This window comes from Equus quagga, chromosome 11, assembly GCF_021613505.1.
Source record: "Equus quagga isolate Etosha38 chromosome 11, UCLA_HA_Equagga_1.0, whole genome shotgun sequence".
Classification (NCBI taxonomy): Eukaryota; Metazoa; Chordata; class Mammalia; order Perissodactyla; family Equidae; genus Equus; species Equus quagga.
The window spans coordinates 1,456,149-1,478,591 of NC_060277.1; the positions used below are offsets into that span (position 1 = coordinate 1,456,149).

General features: G+C 44.1%; 1 protein-coding gene across 1 annotated transcript; it reads left to right on the top strand.

Moving 5' to 3' along the window:
• The first annotated feature begins 1,175 nt into the window (after window positions 1–1,175).
• IL22RA2 (interleukin 22 receptor subunit alpha 2) lies at window positions 1,176–21,898 on the top strand. Its single transcript, XM_046676933.1, has 5 exons — window positions 1,176–1,236; window positions 4,574–4,709; window positions 7,284–7,462; window positions 18,878–19,047; window positions 20,254–21,898. The coding sequence occupies exons 1-5, from the start codon at window positions 1,176–1,178 to the stop codon at window positions 20,401–20,403; spliced, it is 696 nt and encodes a 231-aa protein (XP_046532889.1). The 3' UTR covers window positions 20,404–21,898.
• The last annotated feature ends 545 nt before the right edge of the window (window positions 21,899–22,443 follow it).

The following is a 22,443-nucleotide window of genomic DNA, read 5'->3' on the forward strand; positions in this document are numbered from 1 at the left end:
CGGATCAGTCAAATTCACCCTGTCACCAAGTCCTGGCTGCCAGCCGCTCCCTGCCTCCCGGGCCAGGTTCCCTGGAGGCTTCTCAGGTGGTTCACTCCCTCTTGCGAGTGCCCTGCAGGGTTCCTCGCCCTCCCTGCCGGCCAGGTGTCTGCCAGTCCTCAGTGTTTTGCCTTTTCACAGCTAAAGGAGCCCGAGTCCCGTTCATGAAAAGATGCTCATCATCACTGATCATCAGGGAAATGCAAATCAAAACCATACTGAGATACCACCTCACACCCGTCAGAATGGCCGTAATCGCCAGGACAAAAAATAACCAATGCTGGAGAGGGTGTGAAAAGAAAAGGGAGAAAAGGGAACCCTTATCCACTGCTGGTAGGAATGCAAACTGGTGCAGCCACCATGGAAAACAGTATGGAGATTTCTCAAAAAGTTAAAAATAGAAATACCATATGACCCAGCTATTCTGCTACTGGGTATTTATCCAAAGAACTTGAAATCAACAATACAAAGAGACTTATGCACCCCTGTGTTCACTGCAGCGCTATACACTATAGCCAAGACGTGGAGGCAACCCAAATGCCCAACAACTGAGGAGCGGATAAAGAAGATGTGGTATAAATATACAAAGGAATTCTACTCAGCCATAAAAAAGAGAAAATCGTCCCATTTGCAACCACATGGATGGAACTTAAGGGCATCATGTTAAGTGAAATAAGCCAGACAGAGAAAGACAAGCACCACACGATTTCGCTCATATGTGTAAGATAAACAAACACATAGACAAAGAGAACAGATTAGTGGTTACCAGGGGGAAGGTGAGGGGAGGGTGGGCACAAGGGGGCAGGATCACATTTATATGGTGTTTGACAAATATTAATGTACAACTGAAATTTCACAATGTTATAAACTATTTAGACCACAATAAAAAAAATTTTTAAAAAAGAAGACCCGTCCCCCAAAAATGAGTTTCCACATCAGAGTGGCTTAATGTTTTTTCAAGTGATCCTTACACTTTTATGATTCCTCTAAAATAATAAAATAACGTATTAACAAAATGAGGTTTCATTGCTTCAAGGAACCGTGGTTGGACCCGGGAGGGGACGTGCAGCGTGAGGATTCTGGCTTCCTCTTCTGTCACTGAGGGACACCGCTCGCCTGGCAGTCGCAGCCCAGCCATGATGCCTCCACACGCCTTCCTAGGCTTCCTCATCGGTCTCTCCCTGACTCGTGCGGCAGGTAAATGCTTCTTTTCTTTTAATTGCTCACAGCCTTGTCATCTAAGCCTGCTCCAGCAACTGTCTGAAATGCCACTGGTGCTTTTCCGGGCTTTGCAAAAATTTCCATGTCTTCTGTCATGAAATGATACAGCAGACCCAGGGGCGGTTTCTGTTTGCAGCCTGAGCAACTCCGAGGGGCTTAGTGAGTAGCTACTAGAGGGGAGGCCGGCTAGTGGGTGCAGGGAACTCCACCCACGCCAGACGCACATCCACCTCTCCGTCTCCTGAGCCTCTCTTTGGCCTCCCAGGAACACGACAGCACAGCAGTTCCCAGCACAGACTCCTAAGCCAGGCTGTGAGTCTGGATTTCAACTCTGCCGTTTATTATCTCAGGGACCTTGGGCAACTGACTTCACGCCCGTCCCTCAGTTTCCTCATCTGCAGAGTGGGAATGGTGGGTCACTTGAGGGTTAAATGAGTTAATACGTGCCAAGTCTGAGGGCAGTGTCCGGCACAGAATGGATCGTAAACAACACGTGAGAATCTGCCGTTGGTCTTCACGGAGAACTCTTCAAGAGCAGAAAGCGTCTTATCACGCCACTCCTCTGAGCAAGGCCTTGGAACCCAGGTTACTGGTGCGTGCCTTCAGCGTGGGGGCTTCAAGTAGCTCTCCCGAGACTGGACGGGCGCCCAGGGACTGATAACACAGAAACGAGGCAGCCTCCATCTCCCAGAAGGTGTGGATTTGAGACGGGAAGACCAAGGACTCACTCGGCAAAACACAGCAGGAATTCAAGAGCTACAAAGTGATCCTGGCTCTGCTTCTTACCGGGCCTGTAACCTGGGGCAAGATTCGCAACTTCTTCAGCTCTCGGCTTCCCCATCTGTGCAACGCACTAACAACAATGCCTACCTTATCCGCGGTTGGGAGAATGAGGTAACGGAAAGCTTTGAGCACAGTGCCTCACATGTGTTTAATGTTCATGTGCGTTCCATGATAGATGCATGCCAGCCAGGAGGAGGAGGAGGGTAAAGGGAAGAAGGAGGAGGAGGAAGAGCATCCTTCAGCCTCTCACTGCTCTGCTCCTCCGTGCGCTCCCTCTCCCAGACTTTGCACTTGGTCGTCTGTGGGAGGTGAGAGGCAGGGTCTGGAGTCAAACTGCCTGGGTACAGAATCAGCTTCACCGTTTGCTGCTGTGGGAGTTCCCCCACCTCGTCAAGGCTTAGCTTTTTGGTTGGTAAGAGGAAGGTGACGATAGCACCTTTTCAACAGAGGAGCTGGGCAGACTGAGTGAGTTGATGCAGGTGAAACCCCACCACGTCTGGATCAGAGTCATTTGCTATTGCGGTTGATGGTGGTAGTGTGGTGGAGTCACAAAAGGGACAGAAGAAATGCATAGACAGATGAGATAAGGGCGCCGAGCCACCCATCTTCAGGATAAAATCAACTCTAGGCAGAGTCTCCAGGAAACTGTGCCTGTCATCTCCTGAAAACTTCCGGAAGTTTTATGTACAAAATATGATTGATTAGGTAGTAATTCGGTCAGTAAAGTCAATGGTGGCAGACTTTCCAAGTGCACACCACCATTTGGTGCACTGAAAGAGGTCCAAAACATTAAACTAAAAACAAACTAATAACAGTATTAACATTATTTGGCTGGTAAAAATAAATATTTAAGGCAACAGTCCCATTCATTAGAACATAACAAATCTTGAATGTTCAGAGCTGAGATTATGGGTTTAGGAGTATTTTCTTCCATCCCAATGATATTTGAGCAAAGCCTTGAAGGAGGTGGAGAGATGAGGCATGTGGAAACCCAGGGACGAATATTCCAGGGAAACGGAAGGGCCAAAGCTGAGACCCTTGGGTGGGAGCACCCCCAGCATGGTGGAGCAGGGAAAGAGGCCTCTCTGGAGAAGCCAGGAGGAGGTAGCAGAAGACGAGGTCAGGGAAGAGACAGAGGGTGGGCTTCCTGCCTCCGCCTCTGCCCAACTTCCCATCCCTCATCAGAAACTTCAGACCTGTTGGGAGGCAAAGCTTCGCCTCTGCCCGTCTTGGGTTTTCAGTTGGGGACTCTTCAACAAAAGGGCAGATTAACAAGAGAAAAACAGTCTGTTAACGCATGCAGCTCACATCACGAGGGAAAGACCTAATCCAAGAATAACTCAAAGTGGTGGCTTGGAATTCCAGCTCAGACAGCATCTTCAACCAAGAACCACACATCTGTAGGGACAGGGCAGGACAAAGGGAAGCAGTTCTCGGCTTCCGAGGGAGGCAAACTGTGGGAAGGTAAATATCCCAGAGGAAGCGCCGAAGCGAGGAAGGTTTGTGAGCTGCTGTCTCTGGGCTGATAAGAGTCTGTCTGCAGTAAAAGGAGAATCTATGTCCTGCCTTTACGCACAAAGACGGAAGGTAGAGAGAACTCTTCCTGCACTTGCTGCTCCTTAATTGCTATCAGCTCAAACAATTTTTACGTCACAGAGGTATATTTTGGGGTGACATATTATGGTTTTCTTCAGAATCTACAGTAGAATTTTGTCAAAGCTGTCTTGCCTCCATGGGCCTAAATGCAGGTGAGACTGGGCCACCCATGTAGCATGGTCTGAGGAAGAAAGCACAGGCCACACAGGTGTGAAGTGTCCCCTTTCCCGCCATGATTACTGCCTAGACTCTTCTCAGAAACACCAGGTCGCAGGGCAGGGTCGTGGGCGGTCTCCCTCCATACGAAGACCAGGGCATCTGAGCAGTTGTGTGGGGCTTTGGAGCCAGGGTGCAGGCAGGTGAGCACAGCTGTTTGGGAATGGACAGCAAAGGCTGACCCAAGTGGAACAAAGCCCGGTCGTCTGGGAGAGGAGGAGGAGAATGGGCAGGACCCAGAGACTGAGCACGAACCGAGAAAGGAGGATCCCACCGAGTCTGGGCTGAGGTCCTGGAGCCAAAACTGATCTTGGGGAAAATTTTGCTTCCAAGTAGCAGTCATTTAGGGCTCCTGGGAGGGTGGGCGAGCATCCTTGGCATGCGCCCTTCATCTCAGTGGCTCCCTTCCATCACCCCTGGGGAAGGGACCAAGGACAATATCTCTCCCTTCTGTTTATTCCCTCTACAGCTTGGGGATGGGGTGGGAGGCCATCACTTATGTTCTTATAGTCTTGAACACAGTTGCTCTGCAACCTCAGCATGCATCAAGATCAGCACATTTAAGACTCGAGATGTTAGTCCCTGGGCTCCACGTCCGCCATCTGCACTTGCAGCAACCACTTTTGGGACTCCTGACGCGGATACTACAGGAAAAACTACTGCTCATGACAGCAGTGCCTGCATAAAGCTCATGTTTCTCCTTCTCTTCCTGTTGTAGAAACTCAGCCAGACCACGCGTCTCTGAAGCCGCAGAGAGTACATTTCCAGTCCCGAAATTTTCACAACGTTTTGCACTGGCGCCCTGGGAAGGCTTCCACCGGCAACAGCAGCCTCTATTTTGTGCAGTATAAAATGTAAGTAATTTGAGTTTCCTCCAGCTGGCAGAGATGGCCCCCAGGATAACATGTTCTAGAATGCAATGGAGCGTTAGGATCTGAGCTTTTCTCAGAAGTGTCAGAGGGGTTGAGAAGCAGCAGAAGAAGGGACCAAAGCATCTTGTCTCCCCTGAACGCTGCCTGGTGACACAAAAGGCACAATGATGTGCAGTCTGCTGGGGGACAGGCTTCACCCCCAGAGACCCGGCACGAGACCGCGCAAGCTCAGCCTTCGGCTCCACAGGGAGGCTGGCATGTGGGGGGCTCTCAAAACATATTTGCTGAATGAATGTTGGAAGCGAATTGTTCAGCACATAGTAGGGACGCAATTAAGTCGACACTATTGATAGTTGACAAAGAAGTTGTGGGACACATGGAGATGAGTATGTAAAATGCATTTTTAATTTAAAAGCCTTTATTTTAGGGTTGGCTTACTATTTAGAAAATTCCTTTCAAAAACTAAAGGCTCCTGTAAGCCTGAACACACAGGAGAACGTGCTGCCTTATGTTCCTCTCAAGGGAGCTTCAGGTGAGTTCTGGAGCATCGTTGCCAGGACTCAGATATAATCAACTCCTTTCCTCCATCCAGGCCCGGAAACAGAAGCTCCTGATTTGTGAACGGCACGTTTTCCCGCTCAGATGTTTCCTGGGGTTTTCTGAGGCTCTTCCTTCTCTTACACAGTTTGAAATGCGGCTGAGCCTGAGAGAGGAGATAGTGCAGTTCAGCTTTCAGGGTTTTTCATTAGAAATTCAGAAAATCAGATGCAGCTGTGGACCAAAATAGCAATTTTTATTTCATAACTTCATCCACATCTCTCCAGCGTCGGGGGAGGTCCAAGGTCAGATTTTCGCATCCATTAACCTCTTGCCACCTTCAGCAGGACCTGTCCCACAGAGGTTTCTCAGTCTTTAGTCTTCTGCTTTCCTCAACACAGTTTGTGTGGCAACTCTAAAAGCTACAAATCTTTACAAGAAAGATTTCTCCATTCTCAACGCAGATTTGTGCAGAGCTGGAGATGTTGCTGAACATGGGGGTAGGGGTTGGTGCTACTTTCATTCTTCCCTCTGAATGAATGAAATACACAGCTCCAAAGTGGGCCTATTTGTGGTCCAACGCAAAAAGTGGGTTAGAAGTTGTTTTACCCTGAAACTAGTGAAGATTAAACTTCAGGGTCCCCTGGAAGAATTTCATATTTGTAATTCATTCTTTTTTTTTTTTTAAGTTTTTATTTTTCCTTTTTCTCGCAAAGCCCCCTGCTACATAGTTACATATTTTCAGTTGTGGGTCCTTCTAGTTGTGGCATGTGGGATGCCGCCTCAGCATGGCTTGATGAGCGGTGTCGCGTCCGTGCCCAGGATCCGAGCTGGCGAAACCCTGGGCCCCCAAAGCAGAGCGCGCAAACTTAACCACTGGGCCACGGGGCCGGCCCATGTAATTCTTTTTCTTAAAGAGGGCCTCCAGACTTGTATAAAATTCAGAATTCCTGGGTCCATTCCTATCTAGATGGTATTTTCAACAGCACAATGCAGATTCGTATTTTTGAAATCTTTCCCTTTGGTTCTACCCAGTTCACGTGGGTCTACTGTTAATATCTGTGCCATTTGGGATAGGACAAAAACCAACATAGCACACTAAAAGAGAAGCCAGTCATTATAGCTAAATTCAGCTAGCAAAGACAGTGTCTTGTCAATAAATAACAATTAAAAAGCATTAAATTGCACTCAATATATGTTGTTGGTTCTGCTTTAACGGTACCTTCTGATATAGTGGAAGTGCTGCCACCACACAGTTTACAGATTGCAGACAGCAGCGATATCCCTCATTATATGCCTACAAAGTCATATTTCAAGTCCTTCAACAAATATTTTGGAAGCCTTTCTCCCAGCCTCTAATTGCCGCTGTTCCCGCCACCATCTTGTTGCATGTTCTGAAGGGTTAATCTTCCCTGTTGCTGTCACACCATCCCATTGCCTTAGGCTGGGTCATCTATCTGCCTCTTCATCTCTCTGCCTTCTTTATGGGATCTCCTCCCCCCCCTCCCAGCCCCTGATTACAGGACTTCTTGTAAAGCCCTCACCACCACCCCCCTCCATTCAGAGAAGAGCTTGACCAGATGTGTTGAGTAAGCATCACCTGAGATGAAAGGTTGTTGCAAGTTCTCAGAATCAGCTGCATTACTCAACAGCAAGCTGATGAGAAGTGAAGAAAACCACAAAGGGGTGAAACCTCAGAAGCATTAAGGATGTGGAGAGCTAGTACTCAAAAAGGGAAGACGTCCACACCCCAGAGGAAAAACTCACTAAGTGTTAAAAACCAAAACCCCTTTGCTGGTGATGCAGCAGGTGTCAGGCTCGAGTTAATCTTTCAGTGAGATAGCACTTTGGTTAAGAAGAAATTTTTTTGAAAGATACTGAAGAGTAGCCATAAGCTTTCACAGTGGTACCAGTATTGGAGGACACATTTCAATATAATTTCTAAAAAATTAATAGACTGAAAAACTGAAGACTCCAGTGGAAAAAAGAAACTCAGCTCTTGCCTTTTCACTTCTGTAGGTACGGACAGAGACAATGGACAAACAAGGAGACTTGCTGGGGTATTCAAGAGTTCTTTTGTGACCTTACCAACGAAACGTCAGCGATCCAGGAGCCTTATTACGGGAGGGTGAAGACGGCCTCGGCCGGGATCCACTCTGGCTGGACCATGACGCAGCGGTTCATCCCCTGGTGGGAAAGTGAGTTCCATGCGTTTCTTTGCATTCTTTCCTGCGCTTGCATAGTCCTCAGGGAGTGTGGCAGGCCCCCGGGCCCCGTGCCTTGCGGAGGTCCACGGCTTCATCTCATTTGGGCTAATTCTCCGAACAGCTCTAGAGGATGGTTTTCCCCACCCCCACTACGCAGCCCAGGGAATCAAGGCGGGGGCTCTAGCAGGTGCCCAGGCTCACAGGCTGCATAACCCGGGTCGGGATTCAAATTCTGCTGCATCTGACTGCAGAGCTGGCACTATCCCACTGCCAGGTTATTACCTCCTGGAAGAAAGAAGTCTGTTTAGACAGCAGAAAAGGAGTCACATCGCCCTAGTCCCTTCCTAAGCATGAGGATTAAGTTCCGAAAAATGCTCATTAGAATAATTTTCTGTTGAGGAAATTAAGACTTTTAGTCACCTCCCCCAAAAGGGGAGACCAAAAGTGCTCTCTCATATCCATTTCTCAATGATGTATTTTCTTTTTCTAATTTAGTCATAATCCCAGAAAAATATATTATAACCTAAAAGGTAAATTATAAAATAAACAATTACCGACAGACCTTATAGAAAATAGTAGACAAAAGAGAAAGAGGAAAAAAAGTATTTAATGTATACGTACAAAGATACAGATAACAAAACAAGAAAGAAAGTATGAGTATTTACTGCAATCCTCATAACTGCAACCCGTCCTGAGGCTGAAGTTAATTTATAACTGCTTCCCTCCTTGTTAACTCAGTGCTCACCTTCTTTCCAGCCAGCACCTCAGCTCTTCACTCTTGAGGAGTTGGAGTCCTTTTCGTCTTTCCTGTATCAGCTTGACATAATCGTACGTTAACAGGAGTTCTAGGAGGCCGCCGAGAGGATGCCAAGCTTAACCCCCGCACCTGACCCCACTGTGTGTGTAATGACTCTATTTCCCCTTGGCGGTCAGAACCAATCGCCCTAGACAACACAGGGCCTTCGCTGTCCCCTGTTGGCTGAACGGCGTGGAGAGTTGCCTACAGTCAGGAGGGCGACTCCCAGTTCTTTGAAACCATTGTCCTTATAACCCAGAAGAATTAAGGATCGAGTATATGGAGAACAAACCACTCATGAGTCACTCACTAGGACTCCATTCCACTTCTTGTATCCTAGACCAGTGAATTCTGTCTATGGAAGACATAGCACCATTTATTGGTCACAGATTAGAGCACCAATTCTCATACCACCTCACAAGGTGTTGTCTCTCAAACGGAGTTTTCAGTTATCCACGTTACCTTCCTGTAAGGCCAGGGTTTCTGAGCGATGGGCTATCTGGTAAGGCCAACTATTCCTGTGGGTCTGAGAGTTTACTTCACTCCTCCCACACTAACTTAGTTCTTCTGTCATAAGCAATGTGCGGTGGGGTGCCGTTCCCATGAACAAGGCGTTCACTACATCCATGCGGGGGGCCGCCAGGGGGACAGCTGGTTAAAGCGTTGAAGCAGCGAAGACAAATCCATAACCAGAAAAGTGTCTGCTTCAGAGTCTCTTGTCCCCTCCCTGTTGGAAGGGATAAAAAAATGTACATAAAAAAATCCCTGCATGAAATGAACCCACTGCTAGTGCTTCGGCAGTGGTCCTCCTGGCTGGGGAGCTGGACGCTCAGTGGTGTCCGTCCGGCTTTGGCAGAAGAAAGCCTGTATTGTCGAGTCCATACGTAGCCTCCATCCCATTCACACAGCCAGTTTGTTCATGAGCCTGTCCAGCAGGAGTGGGACACTGGAGAAAGAGGCTTTCACTGTCTCCACCTCGATCTTTTTAAACAGCTATATTGAGATATAATTCACACCCCTTACAATCCCCCATATAATGTGCACAATCGATGGTTTTTGGTATGTTCACAGATATATACAACCATCACCCACAGTCAGAATATTTTCATCACCTCAAAAAACTCCACACCCTTGCCTCATCCTCATCCCTCACTCCTCCAGCCCTAGGCAACCTCCAGTCTACTTTCTCTATCTATGGTTTCCTGTTCTTGACGTTTCACACGAATGAGATCATATAACATGTGACCCTCTGTGACTGGCTTCTTTCATTTAATGTAACGTGTTCAAGGTCCATCCACGTTGCAGCGTGTGTCAGTACTTCATTCTTTTTTGTGGCTAAATTGTGCGGATAGACCGCATTTTGTCTGTCCGTCCATCAGCTGATGGACATTTGAGTAGTTTTCACCTTTTGGCTATTATGTCTAGTGCTCCTATAACACTCGTGGCCAAGTTTTTGTGTAGACGTATGTTTTTATTTCTTTCTCTTGGGTCTATACCTAGGAGTGGAATCACTGGGTCACGTGATAACTCTATGTTTAACCATTTGAGGAACCGCAGGCTGTTTTTCAAAGCAGCTGCACCATGTTGTGTTCCCACCAGCAGTGGATGAGTGTTCTGATGTCTCCACACCCTGGACAACACTTACCTGACTTTTTGATTATAGCTGTCCTAGTGGGTATGAAGTGGTATCTCATGTGGTTTTGATTTGCATTTCCCTGATGATTAATAGAGTTGAGCCTCTTTTCATGTGTTTATTGGCCATTTATGTATCTCCCTTGGAGAACTGTCTATTCAGATCCTTTGCCCGTTTTTAAATTGGATTATTTGCCTTTTTATTGTTGAGTTGTAAGAATTCTTTATACCAGTCCGTTATCAGATATATGATTTTAAAACATTTTCTCCCATTCTGTGGCTTGTCTTTTCACTTTCTTGATGGTCACTTGAAGCACAAAAGTTTTTAACTTTGATGAAGTCCAATCTATCTATTTGTTCTCTTGTTGCTCATGCTTTTGGTGTCATTTCTAAAAATCCTTTGCCAAATCCAAGGATATGAAGGTTTAAAACCCTAAGTTTTCTTCTAAAAGATGTATAGTTTTAGCTCTTACATTTAGGTCTTTGATCTATTTTTAGTCCATTTTTGTATATAGTGTGAGGTAAGGGTCCAACCTCATTCTTTTGTATATGGCTATCCAGTTGTCCCAGCATCATTTGTTGAAAAGACTGTTCTTATCCCATTGAATCATCTTGGCACTTTGTTGAAAATCAGTTGACCATAGACCTGTGGACTTATGGATTCTCGATTCAATTCCATTGATCTATAGGTCTATCCTTGTGCCAGAACCATGCTGTCTTGATTGCTGTTGCTTTGTAGCAAGTTTTGAGATTGGGGAGTGTGAGTCCTCCTACTTTGTTCTTATTTTTCAGGATTGTTTTAGCAATCTGGGTCCTTTGCAATTCCATATCCACCTAGATTTTTAAGAGCTTCCTTTTGGTAGGTACATTTTGCTTTGCAGTCACATGGACATAGAAATACTTTTTTAGGGGTCCATCCATATAGCTCTTCTCCAGACCTCCTGCTACCACCTGAGTGGGATATAATGCTGCAGAAGTCCACTTCTGGCCAGTGCTGTCATATCATGCAGAGCCTTCTGGGAACAAGCCTCCTTTATTTTTTCTCCCTAAGTTAACTGGTCGCAGGGAACTCCTCAAGAGCTCGTAACTACAGGGGAAGAAGAATGATAAGACAATAGGTGAAGCTGCACTGGGAGGATAAGCAACCTACTTTTGCAAATTAGTTCCACAGTAAGACCTGCTAGAGGCTGGACTCATATAATCCTTTTCCACTTAATGTTGGCAGGTTTCTGTGCATTTTATGACTTGCTGTATCAGAGGACACCTAGCTGAGAATAGGAAGCTCAGGTCACATGTTTCCTTTATATCCCAAGGTCAGGTGTTCAGTTTCTATGAGGGGCCAGTAACAGGGAAGTCTGGAGCCTTTTCTCAAAAGGAAAATAGTTATTTGTTAAAGAGGATATGACTTTGTTCCAAGAATCCAGGGGCCGGGAATTGTCACAGTCTCTACATGGCATCATGAGCTGCCGTAGATGTTTTGAAGATGGTTAAGATTGTTGGATCTTCCAGATCATAAAAGACAAGTGGCAGAGCTGTTTGTTTGCAGCATGGACTGGCTGAATCTGTCTCTTAGTCTGGGTTCCTCTCAAATGTCAAAGTCTCATGGATTACTTTGCAAGTGGGTAGCCACAACTAAATGTGGTATGTGTTCCCTCCAAAATTCAGCGAGGCCCAACAAGCCCAGTGAATCTTTCTTAGTAGTAGGGGATGCAAAGATAAACAACCTGTCTTTCACTCGGAGGAAATGTCTCAATGAACCCAGAGGAAACTTGACTCCCACATTCTGCTTCCATGTGTCTTACTAAGGCACCTACAGTGCGTAGTCCTTTAGGCCACCAAGTGCAATCAGTGTCATGTGATCAATTTAGTGGACTAACATGGTGTCCTATGGATCAAGGATCAAAGACAAGACTACATGTGACAGAGTCAGGGTGACAATGAAAGCTGATGAAAGGAAACTGTTCTGACTCTTTCTAATTATTGGACAAAGGAAAGAAAAATATCATTCTCCAAATCAATAGCTGTGTATCAGAGGCTGTGTTGATTGGCTCCAAAACCGAGACACAATACTGAAGCAATTACACTGTGGTCACCACCTGAGTACATTTACAACTATCCCTTTTATTATTCAAAACTCATCTTTTTGGGGAGAATAATTCAAATAAATGACTTAAATGGGGAGGTGCTACATCTCACTGCGTCTGCATCCTTCGAGGTGTTTGGCGTTCACGAATTTGCAGTTTCCCCAGGGAGACATTAGAACTTTTCATCTTCCATTTTGTCCAAAGGAGAAATTCCACTGGCTTCCACTTGGCCTTTCATTCCATAACAACTTTCAAGCCACAAATCCGGGAACCCAAATGGAAATGGAGTCTGTCAGTTGTTGTGTTTATCTCATTGAGTTTTCTTTTATTACCTGACTGACTAGAACCCACAGTGGCATTCTGAGTCCCCAAGGATTACCATCCACTCAGAATCAAGGTCCAGTGTTGGCCAGAGGGCCTGCACTAACCTTTCTCCGGTTCCCGATTACCCCATGGGGAAGGATGAGAGAAGACTTATCTTAAGACTCGGAGCACTGTTACCTCACTTGCCTCCCGCATCTCACCCGCGTTCCAACTGGTACAGTGTCCAACTAAATCCAAACTAAGTGGATCGTGTCCAAAATGCTAGATGCAATAGAGTTTAGAAAAAGGCATTTTTAGTCTTTCAACTCTTCTACTAGTAGGAGAGTGGATTGGGAATTGAGCAAACCATCCATGGGATCCAGCACATTGTTTCTGGGAATAACTTGAGATTCAAGCCCAATAGACTCCACCAACAATTCTCTAGTTGAGGAAAAGGAGATTGCATGACCAAGCTGGGATGCACCAGTGAGGGGTGTATTTGCAGAGCAGTTTAATTACTTTACTCAAGCCTGAAATGGGGTCTTGTTCAAATTTATTCATCGAATGAAGTCTTCTCGAGTGTGATCCCCTGGGCTAGCTGGTGAGATCAGCCAGAGACACTGGCTGAGATGAGGTGAGGTTTTGGCTCAGTTCTATTTAAATTGAGGCAGTGCTGAGTTATTAAGGCGTTCTGTTCTTTCTATACGACCATCCCCATTAAGGAAAAAAACTAGTGGCTGGCCCAGTGGCATAGTAGTTGAGTTTGCACGCTCTCCTTCGGCGACCTGGGGTTCATGGGTTCAAATCCTGGGCACGGACCTACACACCACTCATCAAGCCATGCCATGGCAGCATCCCATGTATAAAATAGAAGAAGATTGGCAACAGATATTAGCTCAGGGCCAATCTTCCTCACAAAAAAAAGAAAGAAAGAGCAAAACTAACAAAGCCTTGTGCTAGGACCTCTTGGGTAGAATAAGACACCCAGTGTATAAAGAGTTGGAACTGGAGCTCCTCTTGTTGAAGTGGTCATGCAGAGCCCTTCCAGCTTGGCTGCTTCCTCACCCTGCAGCTCTGCCCTCTCCTGCCCGACCCCCTGAGGCTTTTTGAAGAACATGTTTTGAAAAACGGGTTTCTGGGTTATTCAGACAATACTTTCCTAGGGTCTGTGATACGAGCCAATGAGCCAACTGGCTGCCTCAACTCACCCGAGCCCTGTTTCTGAGCAGCAGGGGGTTATCTTAGGTTCAGAGATTCCAGGTCCTGGTGTCTATCTAGAGACAAAGCAAGATTTAAAAAAAAAAAAAAAAAAAAGCTTCTTAAGTTAAAAACAGCATTCGAGGCTCAGTAAGACTTCAGCATTATCTAACCCCAGAATTTCTTGGATTAAAATAGTTGTGGAGTTTCAGAGTGGGTCTATTTTCTAATGGAGTGGGTTGGGATCAGATAAAATCATCACTGTGTCTCTTTATTCATTCAACAAGCATTTATAAGGCATGTACTCTGTTTCAGGCATTGTACTAGGTCCTGAGGGGGATAGCAGGCACAGCAGACACCAAGAAGTCTCTTTCTTCATAGAGCTTTCCGTTTGATGAGGAAGACAGACAATAATGACATAATCACACAAGCAAACGTAAGATGATACCAAAGACAGGTGGTACAAAAGAGATGCCCAGTGCTATGAGAGCCTAGTCAAGAGGGGACCTGATAGGGATGTCAGGAAAAGCATCTTGGGGAAGTGACACTTGAGCTGATATCTAAAGATGTCTGAAGAGGTTAAGTAGGCAAAGAGGGTAGAGTAGAAGATTCCAGGCAGGGGGAGGCACGGCAGATCTAAGAGCCTGAGAGCCAGCTGCATGGCAAAGACGAGCAGGCAGAATGGAGCATGAAGCGAGGAGCAGCTGGAGGTGAGGAAGGAGAAGTTTCTGTTAAGGAGTTATGACTTCCTCCAGAAAAATCAGGGGGCTGCATGATCAGATTTGTGTATTGAAAAGACTACTGTGGCTCTAGGTACAGATCAGAAAAAGAGTAGTTTGCATACAGGTAAATGAGGTGGCAGGTTCCTGTGATAGTCTAAGGGAGACAGCTCCTGGCTTGAATTAGGATCATGAAAAGGGCTATAGAGAATGGATCACTGGAGGGACATATGGTAGGAAAGATTGGCAGGACTTGGTGACAGGTTGGACATAGAGGTAAGGATGTGTCAAAGACGACCTCTAAGTTTCTGGCTTGCACAACTAGACGAGTCACTGAAATGTTTTTGATGGGGTTTGATGGAAAAAGCCCAGTCTGATGGGGTTCTGAGTAATTGAGATCATGAGCTCAATTTTGAGTACGCTGAGTTTAAGATGGTTTTCAGACATCCAAAGGAACTAGCTATACAGACTCAGAACTCTATGAGAGAGAAATTGTGAGTCATTGGCATATAATACAATGGGCATTGATAGAATTGCCTGGAGAGAGGATTGACTGAGAGGGAGTGTTGAGTAAGACCAGGTATTGAGGGAATCCCAACAAAAGGTGCCGAAGTAGGGAAGATAAATCCTAAAAGGACATTGAGAAGAAATAGACAAAGACATAGGAGGAAGTCAGTGGACTCTTATATTCGTGAATTCCATGGGAAGAGGATATTTCAAGGAGAGAGCAGTCAACCAGTTAAATGGTGCTGTAGGTCAAGTAATCTTAAACTGCCATTGTAACACAATCACAGTCCACTGACTGGGTCAGGAATGGTCACTCAGTTACAAAGCCCAGAGTCACAGACCACACACCAGGCCCCCTGTGATGTCTGCAGCCAGGCTCACTGTCTAGGCCATGTATGTCATCTGTATTCAGGATCAAATATCACATTAAACAATCAAAATCAAAGATAATGGATTGATACATTCAAAGATTCTATATGCATATGATAAAAGAAAATTCTTCAATTATCATAACTTGGGCCAGAAAAGGCAAATATTAGTCAGCTTAAATATAAATATATTTTAGTGAAAAAAATACACAATAGTATTTAGTCTTGCCAGTATTTATCTTCAACTAATTTCTACCATTTGAAGTAAGTCTAAACACTGAGTCACACAAAAGAAAAGCCGTACCTGGGGCAGGAGACAAAGCTGTACCCGTACAAGGTACACCCAGTGCCCTGTAAAGTCTTGGACTCTCGAGGGACTACACTCTCAATAAAAGAGCAGACTCAGAAAAACCCTTCCATGCATGGAAGAGAGGAAACGAAGAAGGATGTATTCAGTCTTGACTCTGTTAACAATCAAGGGTTTCCTAAATTCACAAAGTTTGAGATTCAAATATATGCAACTTTCATGTTTCAGAAAACACCAACTTGAGGTTGTACCAGGTTGGTGGTGCCACAGGACACCTTGCAGAAGCAAAGTCAGGCCCTTAAACCAGAGTTCAGAAGCAACACAACACGTGTATGGTCATCTGATCTACATCCGTGGTGCAGTTCAGTAACTCTGTTCTTTTTAATCAATGAGCTTGGATCAATGGGGAAAACAATAAATCTTGGTCCCCTACCTGACCCATTTACAGAATCAAGTCTGGCTGGATGAAAACAATAAAACTCGGCAACTACAGCCCATGAGCCAAATTTGACCTGTTTCTGTTTTCATAGATAAAATTTTATTGGAACATAGTCAAGCTCATTTGTTTACATTTTGTTTATCCTTTCCACTACAGTGGCATGGTCGAGTAATCACAACAGAGATGTATATGGCCCACAGAGCCTAAAAATGGTTGTTATCTGGCCCTTTACAGAAAATGTTTGCTCACTGCTATTCTATAAGATAATATGAGAGAATATTTTCGTGACTTTGGGGAAGGTAGACTCCCAAAAGTACTAATGATGAAGGAAATAACTGATAAATTGGACTACACTAAAATCAAGAACTACTATTTATCAGAATATACCATTAAAACGATGAAAATGCAAGCCCCAGAGAGAAAAATATTTACAATGTGTAATTTGATAAAAGACTGCCCAGAATGTATGGAGAGCCTTTACAAATCAATAAGAGAAGACAACCAATTAAAAAGTGGCCGAAGACTTGAACATGCTCTTCATGAAAGGGGATATCCAATAGCCAACAAACGTATGATGTTCCATCAGGGAAATGCAGTTTAAAAACACAATGAATCGGTACCACACACTTACCAGAATGGCTACAATTAAAATTTTCAAAAATAATAATGCCAAGTCTTAGAGAGAATGTGTAAAACGGGAGCTTTCATACTGAAGGGGATATACATTGGTGTATCCACTGTGGAGAACGGGCAAGATCTATAAGAGCTAAACGTGTATAAACTCTGTCACACAGCCAGGCCACTCTTAGTTATACTCCCAACAAAATGCATGTTTCCCAAGTGTTATGTGCAAGAATTCCATAGCAACTTCATTCGTAGTATCCAGAAACTAGTCTGTGAGTAACACAATGAGTAAAAGTTCTGACAGTCATACAATTAAACACTACACGGCAATCAAAAGAACAAACTGCTGATACACGAACAACATGGAAAACATATATATAGTAGTTTTCTAGGAATACCACAGACTGGGCGTTTAAACAACAGAAATTGATTTTCCATCCATTCTGGAGGCTGGAAGTCCAAGATCAAGGTGTCAGCCGGGTTGGTTTCTTCTGAGGCCTCTCCTTGGCGTGTACATGGCCGCCTTCTCACTGTGTCCTCACATGTTCATCCCTCTGTGATTGCACATGTCTGTGTCTTCTTATAAGGACACCATTCATCCTGGATTAGGGCCACCCATACCACCCAGATGTCTTCATTTTATCTTAATCACTTCTTTTAAGGCCCTGTCTGCAAATACCAGCATATTCTGAGGTACTAGAGGTTAGGACTTCAACTTATAAATTTGAAGAGGACATAATTCAGCCCATAATTATAGTTATAAATAAAAGTGAAGGAAGCCAGACTAAAAAAAATTGTATATTGTATGATTCCAACAACTAATGTACAGTCTGTGCTGCATAACGACATCTCAGTCGATGACGGACCAAATATAGACAGTGGTGCCATAAGATCAGTACCATGTAGCCTGGTGGGCCGTACCATCTAGGTGTGTGTAAGTGCACTCTGTGATGTTCGCACAACAATGAAATCGCCGAATGACGCAGTTACCAGATTGTATTCCTGTCATGAAGAGATGCATGACTGCACATGGCGATAGAGATCAGGACAATGGCGTTATCTTCTGGGTTAAGTAACGGGAGGAAACGGAAGGTTTCTGGGATGCCAGTGATGTCGTGTCTCTTGATCTGGGTGCAGCCATACATTTGTAAAGATTTGTTTAGCCATATCCTTATGATTTATTTATTTGACTGTATCTATCTTATAGGTCAATAAAAAGTTTATTTAAAATTTAAAAATTCAAACCAAAGTAACAAAAAAGAAAATATCAACTTGAAACATGTGCTCACAATAAAAACACAAGGATCCAGATCAACACAAGCAAGTTTGAAAGAAGCGAACACTGACCCAACCTGCACGTCATGTGTTTGTAATATTCGAAGCAAATAATAAAATAAATGAATTTAAAGATGTAACAGAGGGAATAAGAACATAATCAAAGGAAAAAATATTACTTTTTAAGACCAGATAGATTGAAAAAGACTCAAATAGAGCTCACAGAAATAGAAAAAATATAGTCATTGAAATAAAAAAATTTAATCTGGGGGGTTAAAGATCACTTTAAACATGAATGACTAGTAAACCAGTGGACTGGAGGACGGTCTGAGGAAACCACGCAGAAGGCCCGCCGAGAAAAAAAAAGATGGAAAAATAAAAGAGAAGTCAAGACATATGGAGAATCAAACAAGAAATTCTAACAGATGTTGAATTGAAATTTCATAAAAGCATATATATCCATCTATCTCTATCTCTATCTATCTATCTATCTAAGTGGCTAATTTTCAAGAATTGTAAAAGATATGAATCTACAAGCTGAAAATATACAATGAATACCAAACAAGAAAACAATAGACTCCATTAGAGAATCAAATCCACCCAGAATTACTAATAGTTAATCTGGGGAAAATTAAAGTGACTATTAATTTATCCGATTTTCTTTCCTGGTTAATAGTGATCTGGTTATTGATACCGAAACGCAAGAAGCAAACCTCCCTCTCGTGATCGTTCCCCTGCCGTTTCATAGTATATAACACAATCCTGTTGAATTCATTTTATAGCAACAAATCTTCAAATGGTTTTAAAGCTGCTTTGAAATCTTACATCTTTAAGGACTTACAAAATATTCACCTTACTCTAAGATCTCCACCCAAATAACTTTTTATACTTTGTTTTCCAAAACAATCACTGTGGGCTGTGGAAATGATGATAAATGTCCTTTTAAAGCTGAAACAGAATCTATCAGTCTTTGCAGATAAAAATTATCTCGAAAGAAACTTCTCAGGTATTTCTATTTTAGGTGTCAGCAGTATCTTTGCACAATGATTTTTACCAGATCTCTGAATTTAATGATGATGTTGTTATGCATAATGTGTCCATGTGAAATATTACGTTTTTTGAATGATTTGTCAAAATTTCCTATTCTTTCTCCAGCGAAAATAGATCCTCCAGTTATGAACATAACCCAAGTAAATGGCTCTTTGTTGGTGATTCTCCATGCTCCAAATTTACCACATAGAGACCAAAAAGGAAACAATGTATCAATGGATAATTACTACCAGCTAGTATACCGAGTCTTCATAATTAGCAATTCACTAGAAAAGGTAAGTTCAGATGAATAGATGTTTAGTATTTTCTTCTTTTGTTCATTTAAGTAACATTTTAGCCATAATATATGCCCTCTCTCTTGCTACTCTATCTGGTCTTTATCTTTTCTCAGTTCCTTCTCGCTTCCCCTCACTGATGACGTCAGAGCCGGCTTCACCATCAGAACTTGTGTGTCTGTTTGTTCCTTTCAGCCACTCAGCTTGCCTCCACTTCCTCTTCCCTGCATATCTAAAGACTGGTGTTAACAATGTTTCAGTCCGTTTGATTGCCACATATTCATTTTTATGGACTTCGCACACCTTATTTTCAGCAGCTTTTGGATCTCAGCATCATATGCTTGTGCCAGTTTTGCTGTGATATTCTTCTCCACTATCAGTGCTTTAACTTGGTTTCGTGGTTAATTCAGTAATACTTTTTTTTTGGTAAGGAAGATTGACCCTGTTGGCCCTGAGCTAACATCTGTTGCCAATCATCCTCCTTTTGCTTGAGGAAGATTGCTGCTGAGCTAACATCTGTGCCAATCTTCCTCTACCTTATATGGGATGCCGCCACAGCATGGCTTGATGAGCAGGGTGTATGTCCGCCCTTGGGATCTGAACCTGTGAACCCCCGGGCCACTGAGGTGGAGCTTGCAAACTTAACCACCACGCGAGTGGGCCGGCCCCTCAGTATTCTTTTTTGGTGTCCATCTAAGACAGGGTTCCTTTGGTTGTGAGGAAGAGAAAGCCAGTCAAACTGGTTCCAGTAGGAAAGTGGAGGGGAGGGAGGAGTTTAATCAGGAAATACAAGCAATCCTATGGACGGCCGGAGCAGGAAATACAGGGCTGCCAGGCTTTGTAGCGACTGGAAGGAGAAATGGAGCAGCGAGTCTTAAAGACTGCCACTCTGTCTCTCTGGGGTCACACGTTACATGTCCACAGTTGTCTCCAGATCTGCTCCATTCTCCTCGCTGCACAGTGCAAATTCTTGACAGAGACTGACCGCTGGTCAATCAATCAGCTGCCCTCACGTAGCACCTCCACAGCCACCTGACCCGTCTCCTTGTCAGGCTGGGGTCCACCACTCTAGGGATGCATCTGGGAAGAAACTCCACAGCCCATCTACTACTGTGACTTTGAACAACTTATTAATTTTATCAAAAATAGAGCAAATCAGTGAAATTCCTGAAAACCACGTATGGTCTTTTTTTCCCTTGTGTTTAGGAGCAAAAGGTGTATGAAGGAGCTCACAGGGTCATTGAGGTTGAAGCTCTCGCACCGCACGCTGTTTACTGCGTGGTGGCTGAAATCTACCTGCCCGAGTTAGACAGGAGGAGTCAGAGGAGTGAGGAGAGATGTGTAGCCATTCCCTGAAGCAGTGTGGAGGGCTCGCCGTGTGGACGTCGCAGCTCTCTGCGCACCGAATGGCTGGTGCTCACAGGATCTCCTTGAAGATGGTTCTCCATTTTCTTAAAGAAGTGCTCACCATGACACTTTGGGGCTCTTTGCTCATCCTTTCTTCCTTCCTTTAGATGCTATTTGTGAACTAAATTTAAGCAACACCCCCAAAATACATTAGAATTTAAAGAAGAGTCAGACAATAAAGGGCTCTGTGAAATACGGAACTTTATTTCTGAGCGTAACACCCCTAACAACAATCTCCATTCTGCTAAGACAGCTAAATAAAAATCGGAGAGCCAAGGAGTAACAGGCGTTTAACAAAATGTCGTTGAAATCACCTTTTAAAATAGCATTCCAGACAAGCAACCCTTTTTCACTCTCTACTGAGACAGTTAACTTGACATAGATATGCCAACTTTTACATGAATGGAATTTTTACATGAATGAATATTTTCCCATACATTTCTATTTTATACAAATATACTTTTTCATACATTTATTTTCTATTGTAAAGTATTTGTACTTAAAGAACCAATATTTTCTTTCAAATTCTAGTCTGTGTCAATAAGACTAGTTTTTTTAAAAAACTTCTCATGATCTCTGGATTCATCTCTAGGTTCAGATTATCAACAGTAACATCTAAATTCCACAGGATGCCCACTCAATGCAGTTTCCCTCTTTTAACACATATTCAAATTAAGGTTCTCACTTCTGTTTTTGTATTTGCTTTGTTTTGTTTTTTAGTATTGCCTTAGAAGAATTTATCCTTATTCTCAAAATCAGGTGTGGTGTTTTTTAGCAACAAAGTAAAAAAGAAAACTTAACTCCAATTTATACCGCACTCAACCCTCCTGGCAAAGGGTCTTTCATGGGTGGTCCCTGCCTGGTCTCCATATAAGAGGGTCTTACGAATGACAGTTTGACTGGGGACGTGGGGGATGGCTGGGGGCCAGGCAGAGAAGCTGGCCTGAAGCTGAGAGCACGTAGTGGGTGGTGGGTTCATTCGGAGGAGGGTCTGGGGCTGGCAGAGATCCCAGGGGCAGCTGGAGCCCACCAACCACCTCCTGGCAGCTTCACCGTCCCCCAGAGGGAAGGTCTGTGGCCTACGCTCGTGTGGGCAACAGAAACCTGCCGTCTTCACTCCGGGCTTGGTCTCATACATGTGACAAATATCCAAAATGTGATAAAAAATATAGTAAGTGCCTCTGTTTATATACAATTACACACAATAATAAACAGATTAAAAATTATTCCAAAACGCACAGAGGGAGAGAGTAAGAGAGAGAGCAGAAGGTAGACAACTGGTTTCATCACTTTCCAACATGGCCAGAAAAGATGAGTCCTTGTCGTGCCCCCAGGCCTGTGTGATCCGTTCCCTGGCCTCACTTCCAGCAGGTCTCTGCTGGAAGGTTGTTTTATCCTGAGGTTTCCCTCCCCATTCCATTTAAACTTGCAAACTACCCCTGCAGTCTCTTTACCACTCATTTTTCTCCGTAGCACTCTGAAAATTAATCAAGGGAAACTTCATCTAAAATGAAGTCAGGAGGCCAGAAGGGGGAGCTCCCACCCAGTACCACTGGAAGTCAATCACAAAAAAGTCAATTACAGACCCCCACAGAAAGAAGTCGCCAACGGGAAGATAGCCAATTACAGGAAGAAATGTCCATTGCATCCCAAACAGAAATCGAGGACTCCAGCGACTCAGCCAATGAGAAGCCGTCACCACCCTGAATGCCTGCTTTCCTCCAGCAGACTTTCCTTCGAAACAACCCTCCCAATTTCCTCCTTTTTCCCTATAAAATATTATTTCATAGGGAAAATTTGTTGGATTTGCCTGTGGTCTGCCACAGCACGGATATCCGGAATTTCAATTATTTGGCTGTTCCTGAATAAACTCCTTTCACTGGTAAAATAACCAGCTGTTTTATTTGTAAGGTCGGCAACTTAAACCACCTGAGACACCATCGTTTGCTTGTTCATCTTGCTTGTTGTTTGTCTTCCCTCCTGCGCTGG